Raw genomic sequence first — 27,923 nt, 5'->3', positions numbered from 1 at the left:
ATTTTAGGTGCGTAATAATAATAATTAAAAATCTCTGTCTGGGTTGTTTCTCAGGACCTTATCACATGCATAAGCGATTGCCTGTAAAAGGGGAAGGGAGGATGGGTAAGAGGCGCCATGTGCTGCTCCAGGGGGGAAGGTGCTGGGTGGTGGGCTCAGAGGGCAGCCTGCGTACCCTCTCGCACCCCAGGCAGTGAGCTACTCATGGGGGTCGGGCTGCCCATCCTGCGTCCCCCATCCCCAGCAGCAGCCAGCTCCCCCCTGCTTCCCCACCACTGCTGGCAGCAAGCAAACTTCACCTCCCCCTTTGCTTCTCTGGCCATCTTGCACAGTGAAGGAAAACGCCCAGCCTTTCTTTTTTCTGTGGCTCTTCATCAGGCTCTTCCTCCCCTTTGCACTTCTGCCCTGTCCCTGCTCTTGTTTTTCCCCACCGGAGACGTAGGTGGAGTTTTGTGCTTCAGTGTGGAGCTCTGCCCAAACCTAGCCCACCGCGGGCTGGACAAGACATGCCAGGTCTTTTTCTGCTGCAGTTCCCCACCCAGGAAGACCAGGTGGTCTTCCCTGGCACTGGGCAACACAGCACGATAGTACGTCCACGGTGTGCCTCAGCATTACGGACATGCGGTTCCTGGTAAGAGGTTTGGTAATGGTTTTACAGTGTCAAGTCCTATACAAGTTAAAAAGCCCCACTGGTGAGCTAACCCGGTCCAAAACATAGGTAATGCATTTATTTAGTCATCAGCAAATTAGCCTATGTAGTTAGCAACTGTTGAGGCCCAAACTGCTGATAAGATGATTTGCTCTCAGGTGTTTTCTCAATATTGTGCTCAACATCAAGTATAAATTGAATAGAGTGGCCTTTTGATACTGAGTCAAATTGACTGCATTTCCAAAGATTCTGTGGTTTCAATTACCATAAATTTTTGATACTGGGTCTACCACCAGTGCACCGATTCCAGTGCAGCAATATCTTATCATTGGTTCCCTTAACACAGTCAATGGCACAATAGCTTGCTCTCAGATGATTTTTTGTTTTGTCTTTTCCCCAGAATCAAAGATTACTATCATAGAGGGGAAGGATGCAGTTTACACAAATGAAATTGGAATGGCTTGAAAAACGTGAATGAATTTTGATCAGAAGATGTAAAACAGGTTGCAGGTTGCTAGCTGGATCCTCAGTTTGTGAGATGAATAAGTCAATTAGTAGCTCTTCAGTTTATTAGAAACTTAATTGCCAGGCTGTAATGGAAACTTCTGAACTGCAACAACTCGTTAGAAGCAATAAAAAAAGTGACTTTGTGGCAGAAGAATATTTAGTAGGCTCTTTTAAACTGACATGTTTAGCTTAGAGCAGAAAGGTTAGATTTTTCACCCGAAAAGATAGTCCATCTCACAGGAGCTATGGCAGCATTACTTTGGGTGATCAAGGGCACGATCTTAAAGAAAACCCTATTTGCAAATGGCCTGTGTCGTGGTTTTGCGTTGTGATGCTTTAATCCCAGATACTTGACAGAAGTTTTACAATGTCAGGTGAGCGTGTCTCTTTTTCAGAGAGAAAGTAACCTGAGTTCAGTTACCAAGATTGAACATGAGAACTTTTTGAGACTAGAAATACTTCTATACACCATGTTGAGTATATGAATAATAATAAATATTGTTACTTTTATGTTGTTATGCCCTGGAGAAGAGAGGGGGGAAATGGATGCTGCAGGTGCTTCCGTCTCCTTCAGCTTGCGGACCTTGCACAGGTCCTTCTTGCGGTGCCATAATGTCCCTGGGAGCGATGCTGGGAGTTCGTTCCACTCCAGGGACCTAGCTCTGGAAGTTAAGCATTGCAGTACCTGCACTGAGTATAATTACAGTATTTATTTAACATTGTTTTGGGGGAGAGTGGGATGGCAGAGCATATTGCTTCAGGTCTGCACAATATCTCCAGAAATCCAGCTGGAGTGAAGCTTTTACATAAATACGGGGATGTGGTCGATCCTACAGATGAGATATATACGCGGTCCATACGTTGGGCAATGGGACTGCCGAAAGCGGAAGGCAAGCTCTGGATTCAAGTGGTCTTTGCCTACAGGTGCACGTGAGGAGTATGAGTATAGCTGTCTCCTTCAAGAAGAGAAGATCTCTTGTTTCCTTCCCATACCCTAAAGGCATTTGCACAGGGGTGCTGATAATTAATCCCCACATTTCTACTACATATAAAGAAACCTGGCTGTAATTTTCTCCTAGTGGGACTCCCATTTTGTTTTTAAAGATAATTGATAGCTCTGGACTTAAGCATTTCAATTATGGGAGTGTCTCTTGGGGACCAGACTAACGGACCTTGGAAAAACGTTCTAATGCAAATGCATCATGTGGATTTTTACTGTAAGACAGCGCAGGACGCCTAAGGATTTGCAAAGCAGTTGAACAGTAAAATAAAATCTGAAATACTTCTCAAAATATATAACGGCATGGGACTGGTTGTGAGCAGGTAGGGTCGAACAAGTGGTTCTTCACTTGGACCACTGATTCCTCTTTGGCCGTGGGAGAAGATACTGCCAGGTACAGGCCAGTTCTAAGTCGAGGAGAAGGAGGCACTTGCCTTGGACAGCACATTGAGAAGGCAGCAAGATCACCGTGACAGCACTGTCTGTGCCAGTGGCGTGGCAGGTTGGCTCCTTCTGCTCCAGAAGAGGGAAAACTTGGGCTGTAATTCTTCTCTTTCACCGTCCGTAGCCTCAGCTTTCATTTTTTGCTGGCAGGAGCAGGAAGACCAGCCTGCATCCTAGTCCCTTCCCTCCTCCTACCTTCCCTGTGCTTCGGCCCAGTCTGCAGCTCCTTATCCTCGGGTAGCAAAGCTCGGTGGGTGGGTCCAGGGCTGAGATACCATCTGCCCCCGCTCCTGCACGTTTGTTGGCAGGAAGTGCTGAGGACTGGGGTGGTGGTGCTTAAGGAGCTTTTCGGTGCCTCTGCATCCCTATGTGCAAAAAGGGGCGAATCTGTACCCCTCATTTCTCCTAGTGGTGTGAATATTAAGGACGTTCTTATTCCAAAATGTGTCATTAAGGAATTAAATCCTGTTGGAAGTCCCAGATGTGCTCACAAGTAATTTTTGTGCTTTTGAAAGTAGTGCCATAATGTATTAGTATTTTTAGATCACTCGGATATTTTCAGCTGGAGGAAAATCTTTTCTTTTCTTTGTTAATTATGCTATGAATAGATCTTAGGCTACTGAGGAGAAATGAGTTGATATGTTGAAATGGTGATCCCTTGTGAGTTCAGGTGTACACCTGGCTGCTCTGAATTGCTTACCGAGCTGGGCTGCTGGAGCTGTGACAGCTTCCACCAGCTGCGGATCTGTCCCAAAGTTTCCTGGGGTTTTTACGAAGACATGGCAAGCTGCCACTGCTCCCAGCTCCTCAGGGCTGTGGAGTAATACCACAGTTTAGACCCTGATCTTTCAGTATGAATCAAGATGGGCCTCTGCACTGTTTAAATTATCAGTAAAGAAACTTTAGAGCATCATTATCATTCATTAGCTGATCTCACTCCTTGAGATACAGTAAGCAAACGCTGTGCATGTAATAATCAGAAATGAAAGGTGGAGGGAATCAACCAGAGGGAAAATGTTGGAAGATACTATTAACATTTGGAAAAGATTTTCTAAATGATGGGCTTGACCCTTTTCTGGAGTGAATCAGCATACCCAAGCTGACTGCAAGAGAGCTACAGCAGAGTCCTGTGTCTGGACCTCGGCACACTGGCTTCAAGGTTTTCAAGAAGGGATTGGTACATGGGAAAGACAAGGTGGCCGAGTCTCCATTACAGCTCAGTCATAGGCATCTGCAATTGCTGACAAGTAACATATATTAGAGACGTAAAATGCTACCCACGAGGTGAACCTGGCTCCATCAATAGGCAGAATAAGCAAAGGAGAAAGAATTGTCAGGGGTAGAGGATTTAAATACCTTTGTGTGGGTAAATTATCAACTCATTTCTTATAGCTTTTCACTGGCCAAAGAGAGAATGTCTCTGGAGACATTTTACTGAAGGCAGAAACCCAATTAGAATAAGATTGTTACAAAACTAATAAAGTGTTTTCAGACAGAGAATTATTTTTAGTGCCATAGAAATATTAAAGCATAAGAGCAAAACATGTAAAAGCAGAGAAGAGCACAGTTAGACACTTCTCATGGTCTTTAGGTTCCTAGATCACTCATTTTTGAGGTGTTCTGGAAGTTTACAGCACTAGCCAGCTTTCCCCATTGCGTTCACCCATGCACAGTGGCACCAATGCCAAATCTTACTTCTTTTCAGAGCTAATGCCATTCTGGATACGCTAGAAACTTTTGCTGTCAGAAACGTGGAAGCATATGCGTTCAGTGACATACTGGTTCCTTGCCTGCTTCAGCTGGGTGAAAATTTACAGGGGTCAAAAAACCTCTGGCCCCGATGTCTTTATGTTAAACTAACAACCAAGGACGCTAAGAAGTTCATGCGGTGTGGCTGGGAAGTTATGCATAACTGCTTCTGCGTTAAAAAGACCCGTTAGTTAGCAAGATGCAGTCACCATGAATTGTTTTCATAAGTGTTTAATAATTGCATGTATTTGCCGTGCGGCTTTACATTCGAGATTATCCTCCACCCCTTTTTCTTACGCACCGTAGTTCATTTAGGTGGTCTAAATACTTCAGATCTCCTCCTTTAGACAGAAGCAAACCCTTTCAGTATGACCCTGCTTGGAAGTTAGGGACATGGCAGAGTGAGTTCCTGAGAGCACTCAGCACTTCCTCTGACCTGGCACCAAAGGTGCTCAGCTCCTCCTGATTCACTGAGCCTGTGTGATGCGCAGGTTGGATGCCAGTCTGAAACATGAACTTCTCCGATGACAGTGCTGAAACCATGAAAGAGCCTGCATTTGGCCATGGCGTTGCTTCTCCCCAGTGCTGTCAACACTAAGACTCAGGTTGCGATAGCAAAGCAGAAGGCTGCTGCTTCAGTGATTGTTGCTCAGACATTGATGTACCTGACCATCTCTCCCTCCGCATCTCCCCTCAGCACCATTTCTGCTGTATCTAATAATTGTGTTTCTTTATAAACAGTAATTTAGGACAATTAGGAGCAATAGCATAGTTAAACCTTTAAAAGGTTATCTTGCAATGTCATTTTCTTGACTAATGTGTTCCTGGTACCATGTCGTTTGTGAATAGACATGTGTTAGCCAGCTAGTGTGCTTCATCTGTGGTGACTTTGATTTATTTGCTCTGTAAATTGGGACTGAAGCAATAATGGAAAGCGACATTAATTGTTTAACAGAGTCCTCTTTGTCACATCCTGTGCTTTCTCTGGGGTGTTTGAATGTTGAAACTTGTACAAAACTAATTGAAATTGCTGTGATGAGGACCGGTGTCCACTCAACTTTCTGTTCTTGAATGTCAGCGCACTTGAATGTCTGTTAAAGCACGAGAGCTGAGCAGCTAACAGCAAATAGCAGGGTTTCTTCTGGCATGCTATTATTAAAGAAGGCATTCCCCGTTAGACATAGTAACACTTCCAGCTTTGTTGCCAGCTTTATAAGCTGCAAGGCTCAGTAAGGGGGGGCAGTGGTGCGCCCCACCAGCTAGACGTGCTGGCGAAGTTCCTGGTGCGGGGCTTTGGGGCAGGCAGCCAGACCCCCCACGGCCACCCCGGGGCTGAGGGCTGGCTCTCGCACCATTCATCCCACCGCCTGCAAGGGGTTTGAAATGCCGTTGGAAAAAAAGTCAGCGCTTCATTACATCGCAAAGCGCTTTTTCGCCTGATAACACCTTTTCGAACTTTTCTAGAAGAGACACGGTGATTTTCCTCTTTGCCTCTCAAAAAGTGGCTGTGAAAAGCTGCATTTGGAGCGCCGTTTTACGCGCAAGGTGGCTTCCCTCTGCTTATTTCCATCCTCTGCACACTGAATTATCACGGCACTGTGCGTGTGTCTGCCTGGTATGGTGGAAATCACCAGATACCGGGACTTAGATTCTTTTTCTCAGTGGCCAAGCCCCTTTTGGCCTTTTAAGTAAATGCTTCTCCTTAGCATTAGTTTTGCCTGAGCGTTTATTTGTTTCTTGGGGATGATGCTGTAAGCACCAGAACAGTCTGTGCTCTGCCGTAGCTTTCTAGCTCGAAGACAGAGCTTTTCTGTAAGAAGCTGTGAGGTGTGATTTGGCAGAGAAGCCTGGCAGGAGCAATTATCTGTGTGGTTTATGAGCATCTCTGTTCAGAGTCTGGTAGATACAGTATCACTGAAAAAAGTCATGCTAAGGGATACCCAGATTCACTTGATTTTTTTTTTTCTGTTCTGGGGTGTTACTGGCAATGTTTTGTTGTTGACTGTTTTAACTTTCTATTTTTTTTCAAAGGGAGAGCTTTTGTTTGTCTTACTGGTGTATTCCTTGCTAGTTCACTTTTAAACTATGAGATTTGAACTCAGCTGAAATCTCTTCAAAGTGTGAACCCTGGAGCGTGATGAACCACTCTGAAGCTGGAAAAACTCCCAATTTGATATCCCTGGAATCAGTGAAAGGCTTTTGATTTATTTCAATAGCACTAGGATCAGCCTAGGAATCCTAGATAATTGATCTGTCAAGATCAATTTCCAATCTCTCTGAAAAATAAATATAATGATTTTTACACAATTCTATTCTTCAGAGCTCTCAGTACTCCAAAAATCTGTACCTTAATATACAGTAGAGACTATATTTCATTAAAAAATCAGAAGGCATTTAAATTTACTCAATTTGACAAAAAGAAGTCTTGTTGCTGAAATAAGATACCTAATATAAATTAACACCACAGCCACATCTGATTAGGAATTAATCTACTCTCTATAATTGCAGTCTGAATTAGATAAATGCATACAATCGTCGCACTGAGCACTTAGACGACGTAACTCAAAAGGACAACTTCAAAGGCAACCTGCTTAATACATTTCTTTAAAAGAAACCCAAAGAGCCTGCCATTTACAATATGAGTCCTGATGGCTAGTCTTATGCCAAAATGCCCAGGAATGAGAAGATTTTTGCTTGGGTTTGGAGCAAGGATTTCCAGAAGTATGGAGGGGGAAACCTTTCTTTCTTACAGCAGGCTGCGTATGTGAACACGGTTTTCCAAATTTCACTGGTGATTCATTTTGGTCTTCTGATTAGCTGTCGTCTTCTCTGATTCTTGTAATTTTGTCAGGTCAATTAGCTGATGTTCAGTGTTGAAAAGAAAAAGAGACAGCCTGGGCTGACACCATCATCAGGTGTCAGCAGCTTAGGCACATCCTGTAATACAATCCCTGGGTGATTACTTCTCATTGTTAACATGGATAAAAAAAAAGAATTGTGGAAGAAAAGTAAACTGGAGCAATACAATGTGAATGCAAAGAGATTTCTCTTGAACGCAGAGATGGATAATTTTATTGCACTTAATTACATCTTCCGAGATGCTGTTGCAGGTTATTGTTTCAAGGGCTGGTTTAACTGTGTTTTGACTGCTTTTTCACGTACAGAGGCATCGTTTTGTTCCTTTTCTCTTCTCACCTGGTTCTGGTTTTTGTTTTGTCCCCTCCCACAGAAGATAGATGAAGAGAGCGAGGCAAACTTGCTAGCCGTTCTCACTGAAACACTGGACAGCATCCCTGTGGATGAGGATGGATTGCCTTCATTTGATGCACTGACAGATGGAGATGTGACCAACGAAAATGCCACTAGCCCTTCCCCAATGCCCGACGGCACCCCTCCAACTCAGGAGGCAGAAGAGCCGTCTCTAGTAAGAACCCTTCCTACTGTTTAACAGGAATTGGATGTGCCTCTGGCTACCCGCTGCATGGGTATGATGTAGTCACAGTAAGGTCTGGACTTTTCATTTAGACTGGGAAGGAAAATCAAGTAAAGAACTGAAAATTAAGCAGGGAAAAAACCCCACCAAATAACCATAGGATGACTAATAAGGCAGTCTATTAAAAAGTGTGTTAAAGATACTGGTTTTGAGATTCTTGTGCTAATGGCTGACACTTTTGCTTATCATTCTGTTCAAATAAGTCAGGGTAATCGTTTTTAATTAATATTTCATTTCTCGGGGCTCTTTTTGTTTGTATGTTTAGACGTCAGTTTTGGTGATCTGTAAAGAAAGGCCCATTGAGTCTGGCGGGACATAGGGCTAATTTTATGCCTTTAACATTGATTTCACCAGCTTAGCGCTAATCAGGGCAAAACTGAACCTTGGGTGAGGATGTGGGTGAAACCTTATATGCATTTTACTCAGTAAAACCAGTTTCAGATGTTATTCTGTTTCTACTGAAAGCCCCTTACCACTGGCTTCTATGGAAGCAGAGCCAGATACCTGCATCTTGATGCTGTATCCGTTAGTCTGTTAAAGTTAACGTCTCTGTTTAGATCAGAGGCCTCTTCTGTCAAATAGATTGCCGAGAATTTCATTTTGCCATGGATTCAGAAATCCAAGACCCCTGTCATTTCTGCTTGCCCCTCAGTGTACTGCAGTAAAGGGAGCAGAAATACGCTGCCAAGCCAGAAGAAAATGAAATCTGTTTGCTCTGGGGAATATCAAGCCTTTCTTTCTGTTTTATTGTACTTTGCTTGCTGAAATTGATATAGCTAACTTTAAGTAACTATGCAAAAATGTAGATAAGTCATTTCAATCCATAAAGATGCATAACTTTACTCTTTTCCTTCCACCTCCCTTTCCCTGATGTGTTTGTAGCTTAAGAAGCTCTTGCTGGCTCCAGCCAACACTCAGCTAAATTACAATGAATGCAGTGGTCTCAGCACACAAAACCATGCAAACACTAATCACAGGATCAGAACAAGCCCTGTGGTTGTTAAGGTACAAACTTAATCTTTGTAATAAGGAAAAAAGAAAAAAAAAAGAAAGAAATAGTGTAACGAGGTCTTTTATGCTTTCAGCAACCAAGCAAGCAGTAGATCTATATGTATTGTATTAATCTCCCTACTGTCTTGCAAGTGCTTTTAAAAAAAAAAGTCAACAGATTATAGACTGGGTTCCAGAAAATCACCTGAGCTCCTTTATGCTCTAAATATTTCATTTATGCTTTTTCTCTTGGCAGAGTTCAGTTGTAGTCCCACCTTCTGTTACTCTTGCCTACTTTATTGATACACGAGTAGTAGGGGGTATGATAAAATTTGCTGATGGGCTGGTGTTGTTTATGAGTGACTCCAGGATGTGGGACTGCCATTTTACCAGCTGTCTGAGCTGAGAAAAATGACACTGGATTCTTGGCAAAAGATGTATATCAGCCATTAATTGGATAGAATGGGGGCTCTGATATAATTCTGTTAGCAGGCAGTATTAAACAATGTTTGTCTTGCCGTTCACTGTAACTGAAAACAGAGCGTTTAGGGGTACTTAAGAGAGTTGTGAATACTGGGCTCAAGCAATCAGCAGCAAATTAAGGTTTAAACCAGCTTATTTTTTTGCTCACAGTAAAGGCGCTGTAGGGTCTTGTTAGTTACATGTTGCTGAGTAGGAACATTGAAATGTAGGAGAAATGAAATAAAAAGCTGCATAAATGTCATTTAGGAATTTTAAATGTAATTTTCTTTCCTTGTTCTGCAAACAATTATTCACAGCTCATAGATCTAGTACACTTAGACTGAATACTTCATTGAAAATCTCATCTCTTCAGAAAACTTATATTCATTCTGATAAGGTTCAGCTCACTAATTTTATTTTATTTTATTTTATTTTATTTTATTTTATTTTATTTTATTTTATTTTATTTTATTTCATTTTATTATGCCCTGTTTTTAAGACTGAGAATTCATGGAGCAATAAAGCAAAGAGCATTTGTCAACAGCAGAAGCCTCAAAGACGTCCCTGCTCTGAACTTCTCAAATATCTGACTACGAACGATGACCCTCCTCAGACCAAACCAGCAGAGAACAGGAACAGCAGCAAAGAGAAATGCACCTCCAAAAGGAAGCCCCATCTGCAGTCTCAGACAAATCATCTGCAAGGTAGGTGTGGGACTGCAGAACACAGTAGTACCAGCAGTACCAGCAGTAACGCAGGGAAGCTGAAATACCGTGGTTGTGAATACTCTCGATACCTCTTCTGTTCTTTGGATTGGTATTGTAAATCCGGCATCTCTTCTGTGCAGGGAGAATTTTAAAACAGTATAATGAAGTTAGAATTAGTTAGCTAGATTTAGCTTTTAAACAGTTTTAATCCTGTCTCTATTGCCCCCAGCCTCAGAAAAAGAATCTCAGGAAAAAAAAGCTTAACAAATACCACATGTTAATATACCAAGCTAGCTGGAGACATATTCATACAGTACTGTTCCACTAAGAAATCATTATACCCCTAAACAAGCTGGGTAGGCCAGTTCATTAGTGAGCTTCTTTCTTTTTTGCTAGTGTAAAACTAAAGGCATTGTTAACCTGCCACATAGTCCTTAAGAGACAATAAATAGTGCTCTCATTGCTACAGAGAAAGCAATAAATGTGTCATTCCTGTTAAAGCTGGAATGCCGGTTTGTAATTTTATTTTGTAAATAGTTGAAAGTTTAGCTGCCATCCTGATCTCTCTCTCTCTTTTCAGATTCTTTATGGCCAAAACTAAACACTTGTGTTGGCTTTTAGTATCCCCCGATGCATAAAGAACTGGTCTATATTACAAGCAGCTTCTATGACAGAGATGCAAGAACTTAAAGCCCCCTCTCTCCCTTTCTCTCCCTCTCTTCCCCTGCCTGTTTTCCCAAGGTAAAGGAAAGCTCTAAAAACTTATGAGCCCAAAGGGAGGTTATTTTAAAGTTACTGTTACTTTAAAATACATCTATGTGTATATATTGGCCTGGCATCTATAAGGCCAGGTGCCTATCTCAGTCACATCATCCAAATCCTGGATGACTCCACTAAAATCAATGGAAGTTGTCTGGCTGCAACAGAGATCGGGATATGACCCTAAATGTGTTGTTCTGGTATTTTTAAAGCAACAATTGTAAACTGTATATGTTTTTTCTTCTTTTCCCCTCCCCCCTCCCTGCGTTTTCAGCCCCCATCAAATCTAATTTTTCACTCTTCACTAGGAAGTATAAGCAAACGTAATAAAAACAATCTTCCCTTCCTGCCACGAAATACCCTTCTCGCAGCTGTACATTCTGACATCCTAAGTGTCGTTTTCCCCATTATGGTCTCAAATTCTCTGAACAACGTTTCTTGTAAGAAAGAAATCCAACTGCCCCAAGAGCTTCTTGGATGCCAACTGCCATTCCTTCTGGATGGCTTCAGCAGTCTGCTTCACAGCAAAATGCAGACTGAACTGTAGGTGTAAAACCTGGGTCTCTTACTGAAATGATACTGAAACACAGACCTGCCAGAAGTTACAGAGGGCTTTATTAACACTGTTGGGTGTTAAGGTGATATGTGATAAGGTATATCATGTGTAACATGCTATATGCACATGTATATTAAACGCATACATAGATGTATGCACACACACACATAAATACAGATTATAGAATCTTCCTATTTAGATCAGACCTGCATTTTTTCCCCAGCTGAGGCAATTGTGTAGATTCGGTGCAAAGAAGCAGGGCACGTTGGGTTGTGGAAACAGTGCGGGAGGAGAGGTTAGGAAAGTCCAAAGGGACATATAGCTAACTTACCAGTGTTTAACAGAGGACTGTGACTTTGGTGGTGTTGCAGGTGAAATTGCAGGCAGAGAGAAATTACTCTCCTCTTAAGTCCTGCAGTTTAATTTACAGACTTCTGAAATGTTGTTTTTTCATCAAATTTGCCTCATACACCAATATATGACTTCAATATCAATGGATTTGCGTATAATACGAATACAAGAATATAATCCTTTCAGCTTGGACAGTCAATTCATGCGGAATCAACCTTGCAAATTTAACTGATATTTGCAGACCTGCAGTCATTTGTTCATACATTTAATCAAAAGTACAAGAAAATTGGCTCCTTCTGTTTCAAAAAATAATCAGGGTCTGATATTTTCTTACAAAGTTAGGGAAAGCTTACAAAGGATAAGTCAAACGGTATTTTCCTTTAGGGTTATTGTTGCAAACATATTGCAAACCCACGGGAACGTCCACAAACCCATTCATGCCAAAGATCATCTGTGGTTTTGCACTGAAATTTGCCCATGAGGAAACTTAGTTCTTTTGAACCTGAATGTTTTCAATTTACAGGGACAAGCAACTTCATATGAACCCTTTTTAATAAGAAAAAAACACACCACAGTAGACCTTGGAACTCTAATAAACAGGCACCATGGAAAATGATAGTGTCTTGGCTAAATATTTACACTATCAATAGCTGTATGTGAGGACGAATCCTTTGCAGGAATACTGTTTGATCAAGCCCTTGCCTAGCAATAAGAAAACTGATGTGTGTTTTGGTATGCGGATTTCTCAGTGGGAGAGCCCAGTGATATCTGCCTAAAATGAATACATACGAGTGTGCGATAACACTTTGATTCTGTGCCCATCTCTGGCAGATTTGCACTGTGCCTCAGAGCTTCAGAATTTTATATATGTATTCTGATGTGGGACTATTCTGTGGGACTAATGAGAGCTAGAATGAGACTTTTTAGAGGCTTAAATAGCTCTTACACATTCAACTTCCTTAGAAAGCCTAAATTGGGTAAGATTATGTAGATTTTTATCCTCTAAAAAAAAGTGGAAGCCTTTGTATGAAACTTTATTCCAGAGCCTTACTGTAAGGTCTGGATTTTTTAAGCCAGTTTTACCTCCAGGTAGCCACTGGCTATCCCTAGATATATATAAAATACACACAAAGATGTGTCAGGTTACATTCAGTCTTACCGCACCTGGTTTTATGCACAAATCAGCAGCAGTGCTAGATCAGACAAATAACTCGTTGAGGTGCGTCTCCTCACTCCAGCAGTGACTTCTGAGGAAGGTGAATCCGAGGTGAGCACCTGAGCTTCCATTTCTAACTTTTATATGAGGAGGAGGAGAAACAATATGCAGCTCTTGAGAATTGAGTTAATTTAAAAAAAAAAAGTAATATTACTTCAGGAATGCTCTAGAGCTTATAAAAGTAATCAATTTGCATATAAAATCTTTAATGATGATGGGAGCTCCAAGCTTGGAATGAATACGAAATATGTAGTAGTGACACTCTGGACAAAAGATCTGCAGTGCAGGAGTGTTCAAGGGGAACATTTTGTCTTAAGTAATTAATTTGCAGAAGAGATCCCCTGCTGTTGTTCTTGGTACAATGCTCTCTGCATTTAAACATCAATCTAACTTCTTAAAAGTAAAATTTGCAAGTAATATTATTTTTAATTTTTAAACATTTTACTGGCAACTAAAGGAATCTTAGTTGTATTACAATATCCTAGTTCTTGGGTTGCTTTGGGAAAATACAAGTTTGCATGAATAAAAGCTACTAAGGCTTGTATTTTTATAGCTAGGGCTTTGGTTTTTGTGTTTGTTGGGATTGTAGCGCTGAGAGCTTCAACCCCATTTTTAACCATCTGTGACTATGTCCGTGGCTTGTCATAGTTTGCAGGATAATTTGCAGAGATTTGGACTATAACTGGTTGGACTCTGGCCTCATAGAAACAACCTATTCTCAGTGCTATATATAAAATTGTATATTGTAGAAGTAAAATTAACTGAATATTCATAACGTTCTGTTACTTTGTAGTTATTCTGCTGCTCCTGTTTCCAAATAAAACGTGAACTGTAGTCTAAATTAACTCTAAGAGAAATAACATTTTCACAGTGTATCCTGTAGAGTTCTTCATTGATTTTTAACATGTACCATTCTTCTTCTGAAAGGTTCTTGGCATTTGGGTTGTGTACTGTATTTCAGAGTTACAGTAATTGACGTAAATCATTGTTGAAATTTAGGTGCTCTTTTGGTACCAATAGTAAGGAATCAGGACGAGTCTCCTTATTTATCTACCTAAGATACACTGAAATGGCTATTGAACTATCAGAACTCAGCCCTAGCTGACTAACATGGGATTCCAGCACCAAAAGAAAAATAAATCTTTTTAGTATACGTTATGGAGTTTAAATATTAAATATTTAATATTCCATAATCGTTTTCTTTTTCCCCTTAGCCAAACCAACAAGTTTATCACTTCCATTGACGCCCGAGTCACCAAAGTAAGTACTAAAAAGTGCAAACATTTATAAAAGGGAGGGGGGTTCAATAGATTTTGGCTACAGCAACTCCATTTCAGCTTGTTTTTATAAATGTGCCCTGTCTTCCAGTGATCCCAAGGGTTCCCCATTTGAGAACAAGACTATTGAACAAACCTTAAGTGTGGAACTCTCTGGAACTGCAGGTGAGAAATGGGGAGTGCTGGCTCTTCCTTTAAGCATGGCTCGTGTGTGTGTTTGTTCATTTTAATATACCACATGTACACCGAGATCTCACGGAGGTCTCCAGCAGAGGAACTTCAGTGCAGTTTAGCATTGACTTTTTGTCCAGTTACCTGAGAAGGAACGTGTTTGAAAGTATGGCTCAAAACCTACACAAGAGAGCATAATTTCTGGGAAAATATGAATGAAACCATTTATCTGTTATACTTCCCCATTTCCCCATAGATTTGTGTACTGCTAAGCACCATCTTTCAAAGACAAACCCCACAGCACAGTGTAATAGATGTTACAGATGGAAAAGTTATGTCATCCAGTCTGTCTCCAGGCCGGTCTACGGTTGTACGTGACTGCATGTTTCAGTGCTTTGTCAATTCTGGATTAATATGTCACAAATAACAGCCTTCTCCTCTACCACTGAAAAACTATTCCATAGCTTAGAGGTAATTTTTAAAATTGGTATTCATTTTATATTCTTCCTTTCTCTTTATTTCTTCTGTTAACACACTTCATACAACCTCCCTTTATCCTCCTCCTCCTTTCAGATCCCTGGTGTTTGTACCTTTTGAAGATTTGTAGATTTTTTATCATGTGCTGGTTTAGTTCATGCATCACCCATTGCACTCATTTAATTCATCTGCTCTTCTTTCCGCTAAAGTCAATTCCTTCAGAGTCAGATCTGTTTTATTGCTTTCCTCTGAACTCTCTTGTGCCTCCATTTTCCTAAGTGTCCAGAACTGAGCACAAGAGCACACCCTGAGCTTCACCTGAGCTATTGCCAAGACTGTTTTCTTTCTCAGTTGTGTAATACTGAAAAATAAGAGAGGTACTTGGCATGTGCTTCTTTCAGGGTAACAGTGGATTGTAAATTATGTGATCTCTAGCATTTTGGGGGGCATTGCAAAATATGTCTTCAGGTACCATAAATCAGCTTGGTGCCCCTAAATTCAGTGGCAGCTTTACACAAGAGCAGGCCCAAGCACTAGATTTGTGTATGTACTTTGGGCTTTCACCTCCCTACAACCATCATTTTACTTTTTCAGAAACTTCTTCATTAGTTCAGCATTCAAACATGCACACTTTCCTCTGCCATGACCTGAAAACTTGCAGTCTTAATCATTCCTCGCATGACAAAAGGAAGCATCCTTACAATGCACCTTCTTTTTGCAAACCGAACACAAACATGGCAAATTCACTGTATGCAGCAGGATAATCCTGTTCAGTGCCAGTCGGCCTGAAGCATGGAGAAGCCTCTTTTATCATTACTGGAGAGCAAATCTGCACGAGGGTGCCCATTTGTAAGCACACTGGTAAGTCAGTGCTTAGTGCTGCCAACTGAAAGGGGCAGATGAGGTGACTACAGCAGAGTGGTACAAGTTGAAATCACTGAAGGGAGCAGTGTTTTCTCCCAGCCAGAAAGTCAGCAGCCTGCTCTTCCCATCAGCTGACCAGACAGAAACTGGGAGTCGGTCTGACCCCTGGATAGTCCTCTAATATTGCCTCCATAAGGGCCATGGGAATGGTCTTGGTATTGCCAAATTCATTGCGTTCCATCAGCTGTGCACAAAGGAGGAAACAAACAGCCCTGTAGTTATCTTAGACAATATAACCAGGAGAACTAGCATATTAAAAAATACATCAGAAGCTGTGAAACAGCACAACTGGACAAATAGGTGAACAGGAATGTTGTACTACGACAACATGATTTTCTTTTCCTCTGGAAGTAAATAGAGTCTAGCTAGAAAATAAACTGATGATAATCAGGAAGAATAAGAGTTGGTGGAGCGTGTGTGTCCAGGGAGTTGAGGCAGTGTTACCAAGCAGCGTACATGATGGTGGCTCTTGGACTTCATCTTGCACTTGCTTTGGTCTTCACAATGCCTGTGAGGAGGTTTCAGGAGATTGTATTTCATCACTTGGTAGCGGTATTAATCTCTGTCTTCACATACACGTAGATTTTATTTTTATATTTGTTTAGGTATATAAATCTATAAAAAGATGAGTGGTTGTGCATGTCTTACTTTTTAACTCATTTGTATTGCAGTAGTGTCTTGTGTCATGAGTCTGCTTGTGCTGGAAGCAGACAAGTACATAACAGAAACAACCTTGGGTACTGAAGAACTTACAGCGTATGTGAGTAGATCGTGGCAGAATTGGGACCCACTTCGGTAAAAAAAAAAAAGAACAAAAAAAAAAAAAGGAAAAAAATAGTGGCAGCAGTGATTAATAATACCTTGGAGTTCTTAAGTGAGACCCTGGCAACTCCAAATTATATCCAGATAACCGCATTGCTCATTGTCCTTATATAGGGCAGCTTGCACTGTACAAGCACTATTTATTATAATTTAAATAGGAGTTGCCTTGATCTCACTGCCGAATTGAAAAGACCATTAGCAGTGCTGCTCGCACTATCGAAGCACAAAGTATTTTAATATAAATAGCAGCTCTCTTGATCTCTCTGCTGAAAACAACATTGGTTCCCTCACTGATGAATTAACTATAGAGTAGAAAAATAAATAAATAAAAGCATTTCCCACATGAGCCATCAATCTTCGTCACACGCACATTTTGGATTCATGTATCTAAAGGCAAACTGAAACCGTTCTCTTACCGATGCTATATCTTGCTTTACAACGGATTTGTTAGTAGTCATGAATGTAACTTTGTCCTCCCTAAAACTGTCAAAACATTGATTTGTCAAATTACAAGGAAAAAATATTTTTTTAAAGTGTTTTCAAGCCACACATAAGAATTCCTTGAATGCACTTTAAATAAATGGCCTATGATAGAGAAATAGGCCCATTGCTATCTAAAATTCCAACTCCTGCAGCTGATTTCTAGTGCTATTCTAAGGAAGATGGACCAGAACGTCATGATATGGAGGGAGTCCTAGGTGATGATAATGTAGTGGATGAAATTTCTGCGTAAGGTGAGTTTCATTCTGAGTAAGAGGCTCGCAAGAGGCCCTTCTCCCTTTGTTTCCACAGCTAGCTGCATTGCCAACCCCTTGCTAAGAGGCCGTGGGCTTGAACCTCTGTAATGTCTTCCAGGAACATGGGACGTTTCTGTGTCACTGCAAGACCTCTTTCCTCTTTGTTACCAGTCAGGTTGAGGGGGCACCTGCAGGCAGAGGGACCAGGAGGATGACTTGCCCTCTGGAGGTGGCTGTGTTTCTCTTGGTGATAGAGGGCTCCTCAACGATTGTCTTAGACTTCCTGCTGAACTTCTAAATGCCAGAAGTTAGATGGTGTGGCGTGTTTGAAATTCAGCTCTCTCTGTTCTCTCAGTGTCTTTTTAAACCTACACTCCTAAATACTCAAAGCCATTATGTAAGTGCATGAAGTGAGTTTACACACTTAAGGCTCAATCAGTAACTGGAAGGCTATTTCCGCCCTCTTATCTACAACAGGTGACTTGGTGAAAAGTCTCTCATTTGCACACAGATCCCTGTAATTTACCTGAGCATAAAACTCCTCACCATCTTTCTTGGGTTCAAAATTTGATTTCTCCAAAAAGATGACAGAAAAGGCTGTATGAACACAATCAGCTTGAATAGTGATTTGGAATTCATGAGCATCCTTGAGGATACTTACACCCTGCTATTTGCCCACCTCTAGATCTATGTTACCTCTTAGTTGTCAGAACAAATACTTAAAATCCATCAAATAAGAACTTGTTTGACCTCAGAATGATTTCTCATAAAATGAGGTGTTAGATGCAGAGAGTTGTCCGGAGGGAATAAAATCTAGTAAATTATTTGATATTTTCAGGCGTCTGTGTTTATTCTCTGCAGCACTGACAACAGGATTAAACTGAATACTCAACAAGCGTGCAGTTTTTTATTATATGATGGCTATTTAATTTTGTTATATTTTCCTGGCTTCTGCAATCTTGTGCCACACAAAAGCTCTTCTGACTCTTTACTGAATTGAGCTGTTATCTTGTGTTCAGTATTTTAAGTGGCCTTAAATAATGTTTCCCTTGACAATCCATTTTAAAACTTAAAAGGTATAAAAGAATTCATTTTCAATGCCTCTCAAAAGCCCAGTGCACATGTAAAAAGGTTCCAGGGCTGTGTTCCCCAAAAGACACTAATTCTCAGCCCTCTCAAAGCACAACAAACGTCATCAAACATTTAAATGCTAACAGTTACAGTAGAGTTTTAGAAAGATCGGTGTCTGTGTAAAACAGCATTGCAAATCGGTCCTAAAATCTCAAGATGTCACATTTTATGCAAAGGCACTCCCCTAATTTCTGCTTATCAACCTAGCTGAGCTAAATGAATTACTAAGGGGTTTTTTTAGTGGAGTTTTGGAGTGTATCAAAAGTAGTTTCATTCTCCCAGAGACTTTCTTGAAAGAAGTCACTCGGCCAAGGTGGCAGAGTCGGCACACATGCAGACACCTTTTGTTGCACAGGCACGGGGAAGTCGGTGCTGCTTCGGCAGCAGTGCTGGCAAATCGATGTACGCTATTTTCAAGCACAAGATCACCGAGTGAGTTCATGGTATATAGACAGAGCAAGGCAAAGTGCAAACGTACCATTTACCGAAGCCATTCAATTAAAGAAAAGTCCCTACAAAGAAAATGGTTTTATAGCATGTCATGAAAAAATACTTGCCTTTTACTTTAAAAAGAAAAAGACTGTTTAAGGGAGTTGATTGTAGAGTATGTACCACTTCTAGCAGATTTGCTGTGCAGAAGTACATAAGTGTGAGTGATGTAGAGGTACTTGTTTATTATAGAGCACATTTCAATGCAGTAATCATAAATATTGCTAAGGTTGTGCTCTGTTGAAATATGACCTACATACTCTTGATTGTTTGTGTTACGTGATTTGTCTGACACCCATTACATTCTGGGTAATGGCAGCCATTTGTTGCTGTGCACAGCAGGCTCTTTTGACAAAAGAAAATAGGCAGCAATAAAAAAGCTATAGTCTGAATTACATTCTGCACAGCGCTGCACTGCTGAGAGTTTGTGCAAGTGTGTTAACAATGCTCTGAACTGCCTCTTGTCAGCCTTCAGCCCGTAATGGCCATCTGTCCTTCCATAAATCTGTCAAAACCTGCTAAGTTCAAGAGAGAGCACAGAATATACCTTGTACTGTCAACGCTAAAATGTACACACTGGTGGAGAAATCGGCGCGTATGAAATAACCCAACGGTTATAGAATATTGTAACGCCATTGATGTGGGATCATGGCCCTCGGTGAAGATTACCAGGGATTAGTGTGAAGATGAGCAAGTGTGCAGCCAGCTGGTTTTCTCAAAGTTCACGGTTTGGAGATTGGTCATGGGACACGCCGAAGGTGGACTCCATAGCAGTGACATGAGTTCGAAACTTCATTCCCTCCTCCATCCCCTGATGGAGGTTTGTTCAAAAGTTAAAAGAACATTTTCCAACTTCTATCTGTTTCTACTTGCCTGTGCACTTCCTGCTTCTGCTGAAAACCAGGAAAAAAGCCAAAATGCCACGAGGAAGCCCTTTCTTAGGCTGTCCCCAGCACAGTTCTGCCAGCAAGAGAAGTGCCAGTAAATTTAGCTCAGTCTGTACTTTTGCAAGGGTTTTTTTTGCTAGGGTTTTTTTTTCCCCTCCTCTAAAGATTGTTGGACTCCTTGTCAGGCTTCTGGAAATCGTTGTGCTCTGTGTTGAGCTTGCTTCCTGCCAGGGCTAGCTTTAAAGAAGTGGAAATGGAAACAATATTTTACTTTGAATATTGGATTATCTCTGGGGTTTCTTTGCCTGAAATTCTTAAATATGCATGATCATTGTGGAGTGGTTGTATTTCTGCTTCATTCTTTCTTCCAAACTACATCCAAAAAATCAGTAACTAACCCCAGAGCTTCTCATGGGCTGTATAATTTCATGAGTAGAAGTGACAGTTCTAAATTTTTTATCTAGAAAACAGTCTTTGCTTACTCAAATCTTTGTTGAATCTGAGCTTGAAGTTTTAAACCAGAAATTATTACTGCAGAATTTTGAAGAGGACTGTTCTCTTCATTTTACCAAAAAATCATTTGGTAGTCAAAAATATTTGTTAGTGAGGAGGTGGATGAGGTGTGAAATACATACTGCTGACTCAAGTGAATTTTCAGGAAGGAAGAAAAAATTGAGGACTCAAATTAAAGGAAGTAGTTTAACAGTGATGACTTTGCACAAAACTTTTTCACTTTTAAATTCAAATTTGAGGTAACTAGAGTTTTAGGTGTCATTATCCTTGCCTCAGTTTCCCTGACTTTTGTGGCATTAGGCAAAGTCTTCACATAGCCACGGGTGGCTCATAACCATTTTTTCCAAACATTCAGACAAAATCAAGCTTCTCTCTCTCATCAAGTATTCATGCCTTGGTACTCCTATCTTCTTTTTTTCTGGAACAAATTCATGGCAGCTAATGCAATGGGACTCCCAGTCTCCATTTATGCTCCTTAGGGAGCACTATGCATTGATGGACACTTCTCCTTCTTTACAGCAAAACACTATAAAAAATGTTCTGTTTGCATTGATCTGCTGAGCTCTGTTGCATGGTTAAAAATACAAAACAAAACTCTATAGCCATGTTTGAAATACACATTTCCTTTAAGTGTGTCTGCCCTCTCTTTTCATTCTTGCTAAGGAAGTAGTGGAAAGCTCATTGCTTGGGCTAGAAGAAGAAATCTTGGGCAGCATCAGCCTCTGGAGTGCTTAAGGATGGTCTGGATTATCTAGGAGAACTCCCTAATCTCGATCTAATTTGTTTAATTTTAAGCATATATACTTCTGAATTACATTAGGGTCAATTGGACAGAAGCAAAATTTTCAAACATAACATACTAAGTACCTTCCTGAAGAGTAATTATTTCCTGAACAGTGGCTGCAGTTTGCTGTTACTCTGCCCTGGTGTCCTGGGTTATCCTTTTGTACAGTCTGAAGAAATTCTATGATTTCTGTAGAAAATATTGAGAGTTATATTCTACCCTTATAAAAATAATTGGAAGATGCTACTTCGGTTCCCAGGTTTTACTGGAATGGGCTGTAGTCCTTCCTGCAATTTTGTCTCACCATAGTGATATAATCTATTACAGTTATGTGAACAGTCCTGGTAGTTAGTGGTATCTTTAGTCTTTGAATACTTACCTGTTTCATTTCGACTCCTTACTTCATGACTCTCACTAATATTTCGTTCTAAATGCAGTGGTTCATTGCAGTTGCAGTTGTCCTATTGTTCACTTGGGTTTCAGTTGCAGAACCACATTTCAGGCAAAATGTATTAGTTATGCTTACAAGAATGTATTATACATACATTAGCAATGGTTTACTAAGTTAATGAACTGTGGAGACAAAGAGTCATTGCAGTCGAGTTGTAGATTTGCTGTACTTCCTTGCATTCAAGTTCTGCGTCCTACCGAGGTTCCTTTGGTAGCACTCATTTATTTTTCTCGGGCTTGCTTTTATTCAGGTTTTTGTCTGCTAATTTCTTTAGGTTTTTGACAGTGCTAGTCTTTTGACTTTTGATTTTTATATCAAAATCTTTTTGATTTTTAACAAAAAAGTCTTTTGGTTTTTATCTCTTGATCTTTTCTATCAAAATCTGCAGAGAGAGAGGCGGATGTCATGGAGGAAGGGAAGGGGCAGAAATGATGCTGAAGATTAATGGCAATGCATTAGTACTGTTGCTATTGTTGTCACTAGACCTTTGGTGTCTCACACTCTAAACACTCTGATTCCCAGTATTAGTAGTGTTAAATTAAAGTGACATAGAATGGGTCTTGCTTTGTATCTGTTTTAAAGAAGCACACGATCTGCCTTTATAAACATTGTATGTGTGCTAAAAAATATTCTGTTCCTCCTTTTTTTCCCCTTAGGCCTAACTCCACCTACGACCCCTCCTCATAAAGCCAACCAGGATAATCCTTTTAGGACTTCACCTAAGCCGAAGTCATCATGCAAGACTGTTGTACCACCTTCAAAAAAGCCCCGCTATAGTGAGTCTTCCGGTTCTCAAGGAAATAACCCAATCAAGAAGGGTCCAGAACAGTCTGAACTGTATGCACAGCTCAGCAAGACTACAGTACTGTCCAGTGGACATGAGGAGAGAAAGACAAAACGGCCCAGTTTGCGGCTGTTTGGTGACCATGACTACTGTCAATCTGTGAATTCAAAATCGGAAATACACATTAAAATATCCCAGGAACTTCAGGACTCCAGACAACTAGAATTTAAGGATTCTTCACCTGGGTGGCAGTGTCAGATTTGTTCTTCTTTAGAACAAGACCAGTATTTCAAGAAAGAGACTTTACAGACAAGTAAGCAGGGATCCCACGGTAATAACAGAAAACAGCTCCAAGACCAGGAAATTCGGGCTGAACTGAATAAGCATTTTGGTCACCCCAGCCAAGCTGTTTTTGATGAAGAAGCAGATAAGACCAGAGAACTAAGGGACAGTGATTACAGTAACGAACAATTCTCCAAACTACCTATGTTTATAAATTCAGGACTAGCAATGGATGGTCTCTTTGATGACAGTGAAGATGAAAGTGATAAACTATGCTACCCTTGGGATGGGACACAAGCCTATTCATTATTTGATGTATCGCCTTCTTGCTCTTCTTTTAACTCTCCATGCAGAGATTCAGTGTCTCCACCCAAATCCTTATTTTCTCAAAGATCCCAAAGGACACGCTCTAGATCAAGGTCCTTTCCTCGACGCAGGTCTTGTTCCCGTTCTCCATATTCCCGATCGAGATCAAGGTCGCCCTGTAGTAGATCCTCTTCAAGGTACGGTACAGCAAATTCATGTATCATCATCATAGTTAACAAGAAGGAAACCAGCAAAAACATAAAGCAACTTAAAGGAAAGAAAGAAAAAAACACAAAATAACTTAATCCAGTGCAACTTGTTCTATTGCTCCTGAGCTGATTAACTCTGAAGGTTACGGGGTTGCTACAGAAACACTTGTTGCCATTATCCTTTAAATTTGCTAAGTTTACACTTTCTGAGTGGAGCCAGTCAGGTCAGCGGCAGAGCAATTGGTGAGAGATGTACACAGCTAACCTTTCCCATTATCTGTGAGCTGCCCGGTGCCAATCTAGCTGCAGTCCCTATCAGATGAAGTTGACAGTGGCTGACTCTCTGCTCTGTGTTAGCCTCAATAAGGAACATTACAGAAGAGCAGGGGGGGAAATCGCTTGAGGCCCCTTAGTTGAGTAGGAGATCGCAAACTGTCACTGGAAAATCTCACTGGTAGCTTAGAAGAAATTGTAAGTTCGGCGAAGAGGTAGAAAATGGCGCCCATAGATTCAAACTGAATGACAGGGGTGAATGTGTTTCTTCTGCAGATCTTGTTGCTATTATGAGTCCAGCCACTGTAGACACCGAGCATACAGAAGTTCTCCCTTACGTGCAAGATCGCGATCCAGATCACCGTACAGTCGCAGACCCAGGTAGTGCATTTTGCCAGTGTTTGGTTTGCTTTGCAGCTGGTTCTCAAAAGATAATGAAGCATTACAGAAATTGTATTACTAACTTTACATTCACAAATGCAGGTGCTTGATTTAATGACTAAGTTATGTTTCCTAGATATGACAGCTATGAGGAGTATCAGCATGAAAGGCTGAAGAGGGAAGAATACCGCAAAGAGTATGAAAAACGGGAATCTGAAAGGGCCAAACAAAGGGAGAGACAGAGGCAGAAAGCAATTGTAAGCACTGTGAAGATAACTTTCCTTTTGAAATAGATTTCTGTTTCTTTTCATAGATTTCTAAAGCTAGAACTCAGACTTTATTTTCTTTCTTTTTTATAAAAGAAAAACCGATACAAAAATCTGCTTACATGTATTTCTTAGTATTTCGAATTTTAGGCAAATATGTGTTTTCATAACAATTTCTGTTTTGATGTTACAGTACTAATTTTTTCAGGTTCTATAAATTGCAACTCCTCAAGTTTTTCACAGTCAACAGATACAAAGGGCTTACTAGAAAAAGGTTTCATCCCAGACAACAGACAGTTAAAAGTGAACCAGTCTATTTCTTATATAGATCTATCAGTGAACCTGCATTTTATACTATATATCACCTACCAGAGTGCCAGTAATCAGTGTCTATTTTCTATATTTCTGTTTTTTTACATAAGCAATATAAGGAGTCAGCTTACATACTGATGGCTAGACTTTCATAGTAGCTGTAATTGTCTATACAGAGCGTGCAGATAACAGAATTCAAAACTGTGTTCCAAAGGTTTAGGTTTTTTTTTTCCTGTCTATGACTCGGTTAATTTTTAAGTTATTTTTAGCAAAATAAATAGTCTGAAGACATGATGCAATTTAAAAATGTCACTTAACACTGGCCCTTTCATAATGAATATGTATTATTTAATTATTTTGTTCATCAATGTTCTGTGCGAAACAACTGAAATACCTGAGGCGAAGGAAATACCCATGTGGGGATGAGCAACTCTCTTGGCTGTTGTAGCAGTAGGACAGAAGAATGGCTATTAAACGGACAGGTGGCTTTTGCCCCTTTTTAGTTCCCCATTGGCAACTGCGTGATGGTTTTGATAATTTAAATTGGGAGCTGCTGTAAATCTGGACTCCTCTTGTAGTTGTTAAGCCCATTTGGTGGCCCACCTTAACATTTTCCACTTGGTTTTCTGTGTCCTCCTCTTTCCATTCAGTTGTACCTTCACTGCTGTTCTGGCTGTGCTCTGGCTCTTGCACGAACTGGTGCAGACTGGGACACTTCATCTTCGTTTCCAGATTTTCCCTTAGTGCTCTGTCCAGGGCTCACCAAAATGAATACGTCTTTTTTCCAGTGCCTTTAGTGGACTTTGTAGTAAAAGGTGATTTGTCACACACTCAACAGCATTTCTCCTAATACTTACACCTAGACAACTGGGAGTGTGTAGAGATTGACAGACTGGTGTAGTCTTCAGCAACGAGAAGTTCTGGGAGAGAATAGACACCTTTATTTTCTGATTTTTGTCTCTGCTACTGTTGTTCTTAGTGAGCTTCATCAAATCATTTCACTTTTCTCTGCTTCAGGTGCCCTATCTACAAAATGTGGGTGATAGGTGTATTTTGTAAAGCATGAGATTTAGAGCTATAACATGCTCTGCTGTGCTGATCAGTGAAGGCAATGGAACGATTTTGCTTGGCTTCAGACAGGGCTATATTTAAGTCAATTGTTGCAGTTAGTTTTAAAATATCTGGCTTCCATCTGCTTAAAGATGAACACTACCTTCCAGCAATTGTAACTTACGCCGGCTGTTCTCTCTTAGATCTAACACAAATTGGAGATTCAGGCAGACCTCTGTCATGGGTGTATCTTGCTACTTCTCAATTACTGTACCTTACTGGTATAAATAAACATGAATCCTGCTGAAGAGGTAGAAAATTTGATTTAGTTTAAAACAAATAAGTATTTGGCAAGTAGCTAATCAAAAGAAAAGGGAAAAAGGAAAGAAAAGAAACTTTAAAAGCTCCAGATATGCTGCATCATAACTTCCTATGTTAAAAACTTTAGACATTTCAAAAACAAGGTTGAATTTATTTTCTTTCTAAAGTAAGCATTGTCATGATAATTAACTTTATTAATGAAATTATTTATTAATAAACATAAATAAGTCGAACTAAAAAATAAATATCAATAAACAGAACATGGCAAAAACTTAAAATCCAGTCACCTGTGTAAGAGCTGTAGGAGACGTAGATGAAATCCTATTAACTTCTTTATCCAAAGTCTATTAGTGCTTTTACTTTAAAAATCTGTATTGAATCATGCCAGTTTATTCCTTGTGCAAATAAGTAGGGGTTAGGGGACAGCAGAGAAAGGGAAGCCCTGATCTCATGAAGTCAGTGATAAAATTGTTACTATTTCTAGCATTCTCTGCTCCTTTTCTTACTCCTTTTGGCTTATGAGTCTCTTTTGTGTTACTCTCTTCTTTCTTGAGGGATTCAGCTCAACTCATTTATTGTTCAGCCACAAGAATCTCCTCTCTCTTTCCTTGAACTCTTTCTACAGTCCCATAAATTTAGATTTCTTTGCTCTCTGCATTGGGGAAATTTTTATTTTCTTTCTAGCCCATTCTCATGCTGCCAGAACTGATTCATGGCCACATACCCCCAGATACTGTTAAAAGAGCGGCCCAAAGATTGGGCAGTACTAATGCCTCAGGTGTTACACAGGGCAGGTGGCTTTTCTTCATGAGAAGCACCGTGCTGTGATCTCAGGAGTTAGTTGTAGAAAGGATGCACAGTGGAGAGGGAACAGAAGTTATAACTGAGCTAACAGCCATCAGGTATTATTGGTTCAAATGTCTAGCATTAGTCTCCATGTGACAAGAAGAGCAGGAGACCTAGGAAAAAGAAATGAGAAAAAATGTCACATATTTTAATCTGTCAAAACCGTATGTGCAGCAATGCCCTCTGATTGTGCAGGCAGCTTGTATTTTGGCAGACGTGAAGGCATATTGGCAGAATGCTGAGGAGGCTTGTTTTAGAAGCCTGTGCTCATGCTATGTGGCGGAGGCATGTTTAAATGGCTGCCCCTTCAGTCTTGCACACAACACCTTCGCTGCAGTAGCTTCAGACCAGCTAGAAGCCTGGGCTCGCATTTCCCTGTATGGATTCCTGAACTCCTATCTAGACTTAACAGCTATATACAGGTGGCTTGACTTCAAAAGGTACTGTGATATTCTTCTCCTCTTCCTTTTTTTCTTTTCCCCTCTCCAGTTACTTGAGATTCAGTGCCTTTTTTGTGGATTGTGGTCTTAATTTTGAGCAGTCATGCTTGAAAAATATGGGCTGAGCCCACAAGATATTTTCCAGTTAGAGAGTCGGAAAAATATTTTTATCATTCATTGACTCATTTATTTATACTTTTCGTTGTGATGCCTTTGCTAACTGAGCAAATGTTAGCATAGTTTAGTTTGATCTTGACTTGATTTATTTCACTGGGTCCCCATTTTGTTTTAGAATGGATCCTCATTGAATGTAAGGATGGTCTGCCACCAAGACTTACTTAACTTTATAACATTAACCAGATCAAAGTGGAGACATATTCATCGTGAAACTTGAGGAGCAACTGCAGGGCAGGACAGTCTACTTAGGGCTTTGTAGAAACTGGGGTCCAATCCCCAACCAAGGCAGGTCACAATGATTTGCCAAAAAGACTGAGGGCCTTTTTTCTTCTGATACATCCCAGGAAATTTCTGAGTTATGTGGCCTTTTACTCCAGCAGCTCATTAGACCATGCGGCAAATACTTTCCAAGGCATGGCGTCAGAAATACAGTTAGCACATTTCAGTTCTGGAGTCACCAGTTCGTGGTTCCCCGTTGACATGGTGCACCAGGGCTGGGAGGTTAAACTGTCTGATGAGCAGCCTGGTGTTCTGGATCTCCGCTGCTCTGCCACTCTGACCACTACACTGACTTACGGTCACATCCTCCCTGCAGCTCATTTACTGCGTGCGCTGGCTGCTGCCAGGAGGTATAACAAAATCAGCTTTTATACCTGCGTAGAAAATTACTATTAACATTACTACTTTTCATTTCTAAGTGGTGACAGCCTCCATGAGACAAGTATCAAGA

The 27,923-nt window shown here is 40.6% G+C and overlaps 1 protein-coding gene across 2 annotated transcripts in view; it reads left to right on the top strand.

Moving 5' to 3' along the window:
• Positions 1 to 27,923, top strand: part of PPARGC1A (PPARG coactivator 1 alpha) — a 382,417-nt gene that overhangs the window by 342,088 nt on the left and 12,406 nt on the right. For both annotated transcript variants that reach the window (XM_075148865.1, XM_075148866.1), the window contains exons 3-10: positions 7,579 to 7,773; positions 8,725 to 8,847; positions 9,794 to 9,998; positions 14,098 to 14,143; positions 14,252 to 14,325; positions 22,203 to 23,115; positions 23,677 to 23,781; positions 23,918 to 24,038. In XM_075148865.1, coding sequence (XP_075004966.1) covers positions 7,579 to 7,773; positions 8,725 to 8,847; positions 9,794 to 9,998; positions 14,098 to 14,143; positions 14,252 to 14,325; positions 22,203 to 23,115; positions 23,677 to 23,781; positions 23,918 to 24,038 — 1,782 coding nt within the window. The remainder of the gene's footprint in view (positions 1 to 7,578; positions 7,774 to 8,724; positions 8,848 to 9,793; positions 9,999 to 14,097; positions 14,144 to 14,251; positions 14,326 to 22,202; positions 23,116 to 23,676; positions 23,782 to 23,917; positions 24,039 to 27,923) is intronic.

Source organism: Calonectris borealis, chromosome 4 (genome assembly GCF_964195595.1).
Source record: "Calonectris borealis chromosome 4, bCalBor7.hap1.2, whole genome shotgun sequence".
Lineage (NCBI taxonomy): Eukaryota > Metazoa > Chordata > Aves > Procellariiformes > Procellariidae > Calonectris > Calonectris borealis.
Note: the sequence above shows the minus strand (reverse complement) of the source record. Positions and strands in the feature narration are given on the sequence as shown.